This window comes from Rhinoderma darwinii, chromosome 5 (assembly GCF_050947455.1).
Source record: "Rhinoderma darwinii isolate aRhiDar2 chromosome 5, aRhiDar2.hap1, whole genome shotgun sequence".
Classification (NCBI taxonomy): Eukaryota; Metazoa; Chordata; class Amphibia; order Anura; family Rhinodermatidae; genus Rhinoderma; species Rhinoderma darwinii.
This window is the reverse complement of record NC_134691.1, coordinates 82,702,624-82,715,047: the sequence shown is the minus strand read 5'-3', so window position 1 is coordinate 82,715,047 and position 12,424 is coordinate 82,702,624. Positions and strand designations below refer to the sequence as shown.

Genomic DNA, 12,424 nt, shown 5'->3' with positions numbered 1-12,424 from the left:
CTTGTCTTGGTCATAAGTCCGTAGAAGTTCGATGAAAGTAACTGAATAAGAGCTGCGCGCCTATTAATAAATTAGTTGCAACTTGGTTTCTCCGAGCAGCTGTAGATTCCCATCAGTTTCTGGCATAAATTATAGTAAATCTGTTGGGCTGTGGTTGCTCCTCCCCTTTTGCAAAGCCATGCCCCTTTTAGAAAAAAGCCAGCCACAGTCTAAAAGTTACAGTAGTCTATTTTTGTGTGCAAAACAGCCATGCTCCTAATTATTATAATTTATTTTTTTTACGACACTGCCCCCTCGTTTATGATGAGATTTGATCTGCAGAGTGTATTGTGCAAAACTGAACTAAAATCTCACGCTTTTGCTTTGTACACATCTAGTGGTTTAGGGTCATAGCAGGATCGTTGCATTATAGGTCCTAGCTTTACTAACTTTCTAACAGCCACCTTTTCTAGAAACGGGAACATTATTTGTAGATTGCACTAACCTAATGGAGCAATCTAGTAATGTCAATGTGGAGTAATAACTGACCCCAACCCACTGTATATGCATAACTATATTGCTGAATAGTGGACTGTAAGGGTCTTGTTCTTCCTTAAATGCCCCTTGACGTGGAATGTGCGGCTGCTGAAACCATGTGACGCGTCTCCTGGATCACGAGTCACACCGCAAGTTCTTTACAACTCCTAGAATACGATTATCCGTTCACATAACTGTAGATCAGCATTATGTACGATTATCTAACAATGCAAACATATTTAACCCTTTAACATTTCAGGTCTGTGTATATTTTGTATACCAGCAAATCATGCTGACTAGAAATAAAAAGCAGAAAAACTTCTTGAAAAATGTGTTTTTATTGCAATACAATGTAGGATAGAAGTTGTGCTCTACAAGAGCTGGAATATTTCACATGACATCTTCCAGGAAGAAGGTTCTAGGCATTGTACGTGGGGCATTTGCTGGGTAGGACAAACCTTTTACATGCAACACAACCTGCTGCCAGCTCCTCTATATACAATTCCTGGAGTTTAAGGCTTGGTTTTTGGAGAGAAATAGTTTTTCCAATGGCAAGTCTTTTACTGGGTAACCAAAAAAAAAAACGAATGCATCATTTTGATTGGTAAGAAAAGTCTCGAAGCAGATTGTATTAGGACCTCTGTATTGGTGACCGCTTTCTTTAAAAAGGAGCGGTTAGTTCGTGACATGTCTTTTCTTAGACGTCTTTTATTGGAAAATACGTTTGTGGAATTAGGGCATGCAGCGGATTTCTAAACCCACATTACACCTATTTGTTGTGGAAATGCTGCAGATTTTCTCCTTTACACTGCGTTAGGACTGGATATATAACCTTAGAACTCTTCATTGTGCTGTCACACTGTTATTCCTGCTGTCAATTTATTAATTTCCAACTGGGTGTTTTCAGCCACTTTTGTGTGTGTGAACATAACCTGTTTTCAAGGCATTTTTGGAGCTGAAAATGACTTTTTAATTTGAAGCCTATTTTGAGGTTGTGTTTTTTTTTAGGCAGTTTCCATAGTGTCAATGGAAAATCCGCTCCAAAAATGCCTCAAGCAGTGATATGCTACTTCTCTACGCTGTTTTTTTTTTTAAATTCCACAGTATGAAAATACACCATGTGAACCGCACCGTCTATTTCCTGTTAAAATCCATGGGAAAGAGTTTGTAGGCTCATTTCAAGAGTATTTTGGAGCATAAAACGAGGCTTTTACACTCCAAAATCAGCCTAAACCGTGCGGACATAGATCATCATATAGGCAAACTGAATGGTAAGAGTCTCGGGATTTCTTGGACACTTGGTACATGCTCCATTGACAAGTCAAACACCCAGTTATCAATTTAGTGTTTACTAACTGCCATGGGAGAGCGGACTGATGATTTCTCTTTAAAATAAAGCGGTCACCAGGTCAGACATCCTAATACCTCAACTATTGTGTGCAATTGCACTTGGAGAAATGCCTCCCCTACCCAAAATGCTAGCTATGGGATTGGAATAGATCCCAGCCCATAGGTTTATACTCTTTTACATTCTGCATCCTGAGCACCAGAACCCAGTCAGCAGGGCACAGGGGCACGACCTGTTCTTCCACAAGCTTGGCCTGTCCCATGACTTTTCCTGATTCCTACCGACAGAGGTAGATCTGCTGTGTCCACACTAGTATACATGGTGTTCATTATTATTCGTCCCTGATCGGTGGGGCCATAAGGAGCATTTCTTTTAGTTGCTGCCAGTACTATAATGTAACATTCCTCCTTTTCGCGGTGTATAGTATTTGGGCCTTATAACTTAGTCTCCTTTAAAGCTGTGACATACTTTAGAAGTATGTGGTCTGTACACCTTTACATAAAATGTATGATTGGCAGAACTGTCCTTTTATCCATGCACACCGCTAATAAACCAGTGGAGAAGGCAGACAAAACCAGCTCACTTCATATGTAGGATTACTAAAATGTGAACATCTCTCCCCACACATTGGTTTGGACATTGTCTGTGGTTGTATTATGACCTTGGACTGCCCCCAATGAGCCAAACTTAAATCACATGAAACACTATCGTGACCCAAGTTCAGTTCTGCACAGTCAGAGGGTCTGGGGACTGTATTACAGCAATCAAACAGCCCATATACTTGTGATAAATACACACTAATTCTAATTCCAGGTACCACACTTTCTTTTAGCTGTATATTATACCCTCCATCCTTCCCTTGATGGGACAATTAGTAATTCAGACCAGCAAAGATCTATTCAAAGGTTCCTGAAAGTCCTCCATGTGGACAGAACTAGTTGGCTTTAAATAAGAGGGGGAGGGGTATAAATAAACCAATTACTTCCAGTTATACAAAACCATATAAAGGATAACTGGAAGGAAAGACATGGAATAGTGGGAGAACAAGGCACATTCTTTGAGGCAGCATTATCCATTCAGGCACAACATTACATAAAACCTAACAGTGCTTTATAAAATCTTCAAGTCTGGAGCAGTGGAAAAGCTCAGTATTGCAGCTTCCAGAATAGAATTTGTCTGTCTGCTGATCCTGTGATGATTGTGTTGCAGGGCTCATTCATCCACATACAGGTCACTGCATCTAAGAAATAAGGCAACATGGCATTATAGAAAGTTGTTCAGATACAAGCTCTCGTGTATTGCAGTCTCCAAACTGATTCACTTTCCTAGTGCTTCATTTAATTTTTTTTTTTTTTTGAGTAGTATATTGGGGGGGGGGGGGGGGGTGGGGCTTACAACTTCTTCCTAAAATAGTTTAAGATCAATGAAGGGTGGACCTTTCAGCATTTTCAAAGAGATGTTGTCCACTGCTCAGAAGGTCCAAGCACAAGACCTGTCAATGTGGGGGAAAAGTATCTGTCTGTGGGCACTGAAAAATAACCTGGATCATGGCGTATTCGATCTCTATTTTTTTTTTTCAATATACGAGACCCCAAAACAGACTTTTGAAGCAACTATGAAGCCTAAATCTGCTGGCTGATCAGCCCCAACTACACCAATATAACACAGTTTAGTGATCAGAGCAACTGGATGTACGAAGAGACATTCATTTATAACATTCGGAAAGAACCGTAAGATCTCCAGTCAAAATATCTCCACAGTATGGTGAAGTACATTACAATAACAGGGTTATATCCACATAAGAGACAAAAATACCAGCAGGACTCAAACCGCTATGCAGGAAACTTTAGAAAAGAATTAGGGGACAGAAGAGAGAGACAAATAGTCTCCAATCCCTCAAACATAGTCTGCCTTTAAAACTAGTACAACTGTATTTGCTATCTAAGGCCTCATGCAGACAGGCGTGTTTGGTCTGTGCTATGCGGACCTTATGTCGGCCATATTTCCCAGACTGACCACAGTTCAGTGAGCCGGGCTCCTAGCATCAGGGTTATCTATGATGCTTGGAGTCCTTGCCTCTCCGCAGAAAGTGTGTCCAGTACTGTAATCATGTTTTCAGTACAGGACAGTATTCCCACGGAGTGGCAGTGACTCCAAGCATCATTAAGATAACTCTGATACTAAGAGCCCGGCTCACTGAATTGTGGTCAGTCTGGGAAATATGGCCGACATAAGGTCCGCATAGCACAGACCAAACACGCCCGTGTGCATGAGGCCTAACCCTAGAAAAACACGCACAGGAAGGGATCCATTACCTATTAGCCTGCAAGGACTTCTATACAGATTCTCTATCCAAAGATCTGCAGAAATTTGGCAGATGAACAGGGGTCCTTAACCTCCTGGCTCTCGCTATGTTTGGTGAGAGTCCCAGAAGGAGAAGGCTTAGTCACGTTATGTCATGTACAAGAATACAAAAAGATGAATAGATTTAAGTCCAGATTACTCTTACCTGCATGGCCCATCATTCTTTTAAGAATTCTTCCCCCAAGTAGGTCCCAAACTAGCAGTTCTCCAGTGTCATTGCCTGACAGAACAGTTTGCCCATTCCAACAGAAGCACCTGCATGAAGTGAAAGACGAGAGAGATCAGCTTCCACCTGTCCCTCTAAGTTTAAGATGTAAAAAAGTAGTAATATCTGTACAAATTACAGCATAGCTCACAATAATTTATAGGGGAGGGGGGGGGTAATAAAGCCTTTACACACTATACATCAATATATTTGGGATCCTGATTTTTTTTTAAGGTCACTTATGCAGTCACTGCATGTAGTTTTCCATGTATGACATATTACCTTTGTCTTTCTCCAGAGGGCAGAGAAGATATTAGCATTCCTGTTTGGACATCAATGATCTTCAGGCAGCCGTCTTCCCCAGCAGATAGTACATGTCTGGCATCTGCAAAACGATATTCAGTATTAACGGATATCTGTCTATGCTGCAACATGTGTTGCTCTGAAATCCTTGAGGGCACATGCTTGGATACATCAGGAAAAATTTGTTTTAAAGCATACACTTATCATTACTTAGGTCCTCCACAGAGGGACATGTAGTAGCATCTCATTAAAGGAACACTAAACATAGAAGATGTACAAAATAAAATTTCCCAGCAATTCATCTTCTCGGATTTGATCCAATTTAATGTCATATTGCACTTAAGACATATACAAAACAAATCTTCTAAATGTGTTTCAAAAGATCAGCCATTTCCCCCTCCTCACAATCCTGTGTCTAGCTGTAAGACAACTGGCTGCAGTAGGAGCCCCCACCCACTTTGGCCTACCTGCAGTAGGACACAAAAATCAACAAGCCCTAAACCTCAGCCAAGACCTTAGACCCCATGCACACAACCGTGTTCAGTCCATGATCTACGGCCCACATTTCCTGGACCGAACACAGTGCAGGGAAACTACTGCCCCGTGCTGAAACCATGATTACAGTATGGGACAGTTTTCCCACAGCGAGGCAGGGACTCCTGGCATTGCACATAACTATGATGCTAGGAGCCCGGCTCCCTGCACTGAGTTCGGTCCAGGACATGCGGACCGAACACGGTTGTGCGCATGGGGCCTTAGAGTTTACTAGCTGAAAATGGAAGAGATTATCAGGAAATTAACCACCGAGTCTTGTAGAAATCTGCAGAGAACAATTTCAGGAGCATGCAGACAATCCTGCAGACTGACAAACAGTGTGAGCAAGTTTAAACCTAGAGGTTAACAGGATATACAATTCCTTTATGACTAAAGTCCCTCCATTCTATATTTGCTGTGCAACCAAACACTTAGGCCTCATGCACATGGCTGTGCCCGTAAACACGGCCTGCGGTTTCGGGCACGGCCGAAAGCCGCATCTTCGTGCCGTGCTCCCATACAAAGTATGGGAGCACGGCCCGTACAATTCGAAAAGTAGGACATACTCCATAATTCCCGGTACGGTTCTACGGCACGGACACCTATCCGTAGCGTTATGTAAAGGTGTCCGCGGCCAAAAGAACTGGGCGGGTCTGTCATTGTAAATGCAGACCGCAATACGATCCGCAGAGTTTTTTTTACGGTCGTGTGAATGGGGCCTTAAATCCTAACAAATGTTACAATATAAGAGACTAATGTTCTTTTCTAAATATTTTTTCAAGACAAATTCAAGCATTACAAATATGCAAATATTACTTGTGGTTAACAAAATGAGATATCTGAGAAAGTAGCGACCATAGGGGCATGAAAAACACTACATAGCTAGCCTCTATTAGCGGCTGCTTTGAGTTGGGAAGAAAACCGCAAAAGTAGATATAAATCCATTTCACTAGTAAATCACATGCTTGTAAGACTTAGTTTTATTTAATAAAAAAAGATCAATGTGTTATGGTGTTTAATGCAACTTTGTAATTGTTTTTTATTAAAAAAATATAAAAATATATAGGTTTTACTTTTTGTCATTTAAAAGTCAAATAAATTTTTAATTGGGACATGAAACTTATAATCCTGAATACGCACCAGGACTTAGAGCGATATCATGGACTGGTCCATTGTGGCAAGGAAGCTGATGTAATACACAGGGCTCTGCTACATCCCAGATGCTGACAATGCCTTCCTTAGTGCCAGACACCAGCAGTAATCCATCAGAGCTCACATTGATTGCGTTTACCTATAAACATAAATTAGAAAGTTGAAATGGTTATTGGGTGGAATTTTAGAGCCGGAAAAGCAGCCAAGTAATATTTCATATACTACAAAAAAAAAACAACATGACTTTTTGATAAAGTATTTAAAAAGTGGTTCAGCAGAGAGCACTCCTGTTTTGCAGAACTACTGTCAAAGGCTTCCCTATTCCCAAACATCCCTGCCAATTCTGGCAGATGTGTTGCCAAGCATCTTTGAATAAATGGAAATTAGTTTGCTATTTCTACTGCAAAAGTGGCAAATCTTGCTGCTGTGTTCTAGAGATCCCGTGACCAGGCTACAAGGATCCCCAGGGTTTCAGGGAGGCCTGCTTGGGAAACACTCCCTAAGGCTGGATTCACACGAGTGTGTGAGTTTTGCGCGCGTTGCAGTTTTGTGTGTTATCAGTGACTGATGCGTGGCTGCGTGATTTTCACGCAAATGCCACCATTATGACACGCGGTTTTGATGTTTAGAAAAATAAATGAAGGAAGTGCTTTTATTTTTTCCTTCATTTCTTTATCTACTGTTGCGCGAATCACGCGCGACACTCGGAAGTGCTTCCGTGTGAATTGCGCGATTTTCAATGGGTGCGTGATAACCGGCCAAGTATAGGACATGTTGTGAGTTTTACGTAGCGGACACACGCTGCGTGAAAATCACGGACTGTCTGAACAGCCCCATTCACTAACATAGGTCCGTGTGACGCGCGTGATTTTCACGGACTTTAAACACGTTCGTGTAAATAAGGCCTTAGACTGTGTGCTCCACTAGGACAGGGACAGATATAAGTGCGCCAATTCTTTGTCATAAAAGTCAGTACTTTAGCATTTATTATTTGCCTGCTATTTATAAACCAGTAAATGAATGGATTAAGCTGAAATGTTACAGCTACAGTTTTCAGCTTGAATATACAAATTCTTTACTTATCAATCCACAAAGATCTCTGAAGCTACAATAGTGATCAATATGAAAAGAAAATATAACAGGCACCATATAAACTCACACCAGCATCATGCTCGAGTTCTGCCAGCAATTCAAAGTTGTTTCTCTTGGTCCCACACACATCAGCGGGTACGCAGCTCCACACCTAAATGAGAAAAGATGTGAATATATCAAGTCCACAAGCCAAATTCAAGCCCTCAGTAGCTACTGTATAGTGTAGGTTCACACTTGACTTTAGGATTGATTTAAATATAAATGTTTAACATCTTTGTGAATTCTGAGTTTACAAAATAGTACTGATCATCAATACAAAATACGTAGACCATTCGCAATACGGTCAGTCAATACTGTGATGACAGACAAGCATGTCTAAAAGACACGGCTGTCAAAAGATACAGGCAGAACTGTAACTATGTTATGCCTGGTGCAGGCCTGAGGGGGGCAGTGCATAACTGGTTTTCTTTTTTTAAAGCCCTTTAAACCCGGTGTCATGCACTGCCCCCCTAGGCATAACACAGTGCATCAGTTTTCAGAGTTCTCCTATAAAAGGGTATTCCTTTCGGACACATATATGGCATGTCCAAAGGATATGCCATAAATGTGTACCCTCAGCTATCTGGAGAGTGGGGGGGTCCCCTGACCCCTATTCGGCATTCCAGAGAGAAAGAGAGAGATGAGATTGTCATGCAGGTGTTCAGCTCTCTCCATTCCAGTTTTGGGTTGCTTGGGCGTTTCTGTAACTCGCATGAACCACACACATGCTTGGTCTCATGTGGACCAAGTAGAACTTTCACCTATCAGACATTTATGACCCTTTAAGTTTTATTTTGGCCTTAGAGCCATATTGTGAGGTTGAAGTACTTCCAAAGACCAGAAAAGGTTGTGCATCCTGCCTTATAGGAATCAGCCCTGCCATATATTACACGGTCGCCCATGCAGGCGAAATGTGTGGGTGGCGCCAACTTTGCCAAGGGTTTCAGAAGCTGGACCTGTTGGCCGGCTTAATTTCAAAATTGGGTGGTGGTGGTGAGACAACAAGACTCATAAACCTTATTAATGGAGGTATTTATTGCAGCATTTAAAGGGTTGAGTCCTCAACTTAATCCAATATTGTGCAGACTTGGTGATTGAATTATGTTGGACTCATTCTGTGAACATTTGAGACTAACACAAGAGCGTATAAATGAAATATCACTCAGACTGGAATTGAAGGCCACATCCTTCATGACATTTAGGAAACAATGACACAACACGCTTTATATGAAAAATGTAGTGTCCGATGCAACGCTTAATTTTGTAACTAGAATATAGACCATACTACTATAGAGACTGCTATATGATACTATAGAAATTGCTAGAATATAACCATATTAACACCGCAAACCTTTACTGTAGAATCCCAGGATGCGGAGAACAGTCTGTCGTTGCACCAGTGAATCTTGCTGACGGCATCATCGTGTCCCATTAGTGTATCTTGTCTTCTTCCAAAAGCAATAGAGTAAAAATACCTGGACACAGAAAACACAGTCTATATCAAGTGGATACGTTTTAATGTGTTTACTATACCAAGATTTACGCAGAAATACGCACACATTATTATCCCACGAGGAGCACATCACTGTTGTATCCCCGGGCAAGAGGACGCAAGACGACAATGCCTGGTGGGGGAAGGATAAAAGAATGAGAAAATCACTGCAAGAGACTACTCTAGAGGAAGGTTAGAAGATGGAAAACATTTACCAATTCATAATCTGAAGGGGCTGCGGTGCTCCAGACCCCTCAAGCTCTTTCAGAAAATGTCAGTGAAGATCCAGCACAATTCTCCTGCTACGGTTTATGGATGACATGTCAGGAGACCATTTATGCTGGATTTTCCCTTTGAAGTAAAACTTTGTTTTTTGTTGCAGAGTTATGCCACCTGACGGGCATTTGGCAAATAAGAACAGAAACTTTTATACTCTGAACTGCTGAGAATAAGCACTTTACACCAGCCATATGGACACAGTAAACTGGAGTCGGTGCCCCAGCAGCCCCTTCACATAAAAACAGCCTCCGCTTCTAGCTTTCATAAAGGGCTAATATGCTACCGATGCCAGCTGGATCTCATCTCTCCTTGGTTTCCATACTTACCATATTTGAGAATGAAACACTTCTTTGCAGAGATTTTTGACTTGTAGAGAACATCTTTAAAGTTGAATCTTAAAAAAAAAAATAAAAAAAAAAAATAAGAAGAACACAGATTTAACCTTAATAAATACATTGTAACCAATGTCCAAGGGATAATCAGATTTTTTTTAAATTGTGTAAATCAATAAATTTTACAAAGATGTTTCACTTACAAATTACCTTCATGTTAATAAAATGTTTAGTTTTACCCCTCTCTAATCCGGTCACGTGACTACACCACCGCTCTCGTTGCCTCTGATCACTGACCTTTCGTATTCTCAGAACTCAATGCGTCGAGAACACGACGTCACTAATCAGGTGACATTTCATTCACTGTAATCCACCCCTAGACCGAAACGTCACATGCCATGTGACTTTTTGTTTCTTGTATAAAACGCCCCATGTGACCTCTGTTGCACTGTAATAAAGTCCCCCTGTAAGTAACTTCACAGGGGGAGAAACCAGGAGCATATTATAGCACTTTCTGGTCTTCAGTGGGTGGAAAGCATAGAGCAATAGAGAAATTAGAGGTGGGGGGGGGGGGGGGGGAGAAATTACAGGAGGGAGGGGGTAGAATGAGCGAGAGAGCGGCAGAGAGGATGGGAACTGTAGTTTTCAAGCCCGCTCCAGCGAGGAGATAGCCCCCTATCAGAAGTAATGGCGCAGCGAGGCATTGGGAATTACCGGAATGTGCCCAATGATGGAGGATTAGTCAGGAGAAGGATCAAGGTCTGGCTTTAATGTAATCAGGGTTTTGTTTCTGAAAGTTGGATAACCCCTTTATTAGTCACGATGTAATTCAGTGATGTAACTTTGAAATGAATAAACTACAATCTTGCTGATATCTGCAAACAAAATACATGACAAACCAGCCTGAAGAAGTTCCAACACAGTAGACGTTATCGGTAAATGTGTCTTATTTCTAGGTTATGGGAATGAGCTATGACCCTTTTACAAAGGCACGCAATGACCTCCAAACATAGCGGATAACATACAGCTCCTATTGTGAAATAAGATTATCTATTTACTGAAGTCCTCTTACTGTTACCGATTTGTTTTTTAGGAGAACTGGATAGCGCATCAATAGCAGTATACATGATATAGGTTACCAATCTAGCTCAGCACCTTATATAGAACTTAAAATCAATATAGAAAATATTAACGTGGAAGGACACCCCTGTAGAATTGACACTAACCAGACCACTAGAAAAAATACACTTTGCATACAACTCTGACTCTGTGTGCCTACAATTTTGCAGCACTGAAGGTGCCGCATGTAATGACTAACCATCTGTTGCCACTGCCCTAGTCTATCGGCAGTGCGAATATAAAGTAGTCAGGCCGGTAGTGCCATGTTCAATACATCATAGCTCTAAAGATGTAAAGTCCACATGTCCATACGAGGAGGAAATCTGGGAACTCTGCACTATTTACTATCATCAGTGACAACAGACCAGGGCAGAAGACCGTTTGGCTCATCACACGGCACCTCCAAAACGGCATGAGGTTGTAGGCACAGAAATTAACTCGGAGCTGTAGGCAGCATTTATTTTTAGCAGTGAGCTGGTTAATGTGAGTGTGTATTCTGGGAGAATAATCCTTCGTCGCTAATATTCTCTATATATGGGCACACTGGTTTTGGAATATGTGCCTTAACACGGGGTCTGGTGATCAGATTTCATACATGGTACATTGATGCACCAGTTAACTACACAGGGTCATACTGGTTACCTACATTATGTATGTTGCTATTGGTGCCTATTTGGTTTTCTAGACCAGGAAATGTCAAAGCTTTTTTATTTCTACTAGGGCCCAACCAATCAGGACTATGTCTAGGCCTCTCTAGATCGGAGGCCCAGACGAAGCAGGAAAGGGTGTCGGACCATATATGTCGGACGCATGCGTGTTTTCTCAGATGAGATTTGGTCATTCAGGCCGGGCCAGTTTTCAGCGATGGGCGGACATAAGAGAAACTGCCGGATTACCACCATAATAAGGAGCAAAATATTTGCAGACCATTATTTACAGTCGGAGGAGGAGTTTAGGAGAGGGGATAACGGTAATGAACTTTTGACTGCAGCGGCCAGCGAGGGGCGAGTAGAGTTCAATAGGTGAAATGCTGGTGACAGGTTCCCTTTAAGGTAGGTTTTCAGTGTTTAACCCCTTAAGGACGCAGCCTAGTTTGGACCTTAAGGCTCAGAGCCCATTTTTCAAATCTGACATATTTCACTTTATGTGGTATTAACGTCGGAATGCTTAAACCTATCCAAGCGATTCGGAGACTGTTTTCTCGTGACACATTGGGCTTCATGTTCGTGGTAAAATTTGGTCGACATATTCAGTGTTTATTGGTGAAAAATTGCAAAATTTAGAGAAAATTTTGAAAAAATAGCATTTTTCAGAATTTAAATGCATCTGCTTGTAAAACAGCCGGTTATACCACCCAAAATAGTTACTAGTTCACATATGTCTACTTTAGATTGGCATCGTTTTTTGAACATTCTTTTATTTTTCTTGGACGTTACAAGGCTTAGAAAAGAAACAGCAATTTCTCATATTTTTAAGAAAATTTCAAAAGCCTTTTTTTTAAGGTACCTGTTCAGTTCTGAAGTGGCTTTGAGGGGCCTATGTATTAGAAACCCCCATAAAACACCCCATTTTAAAAACTAGACCCCTCAAAGTATTCAAAACAGCATTTAGAAAGTTTTTTTTAACCCTTCAGGCATTTCACAGGAATT

The 12,424-nt window shown here is 41.3% G+C and overlaps 1 protein-coding gene across 1 annotated transcript in view; it reads right to left on the bottom strand.

Moving 5' to 3' along the window:
* Positions 1–2,890: 2,890 nt before the first annotated feature.
* Positions 2,891–12,424, bottom strand: part of NSMAF (neutral sphingomyelinase activation associated factor) — a 72,237-nt gene continuing 62,703 nt past the window's right edge. The window contains exons 24-31 of the mRNA XM_075826207.1: positions 9,651–9,718; positions 9,111–9,178; positions 8,905–9,028; positions 7,582–7,665; positions 6,411–6,561; positions 4,716–4,818; positions 4,374–4,483; positions 2,891–3,104 (exon numbers count right to left, since the gene is read on the bottom strand). Coding sequence (XP_075682322.1) covers positions 3,010–3,104; positions 4,374–4,483; positions 4,716–4,818; positions 6,411–6,561; positions 7,582–7,665; positions 8,905–9,028; positions 9,111–9,178; positions 9,651–9,718 — 803 coding nt within the window. The 3' untranslated portion in view covers positions 2,891–3,009. The remainder of the gene's footprint in view (positions 3,105–4,373; positions 4,484–4,715; positions 4,819–6,410; positions 6,562–7,581; positions 7,666–8,904; positions 9,029–9,110; positions 9,179–9,650; positions 9,719–12,424) is intronic.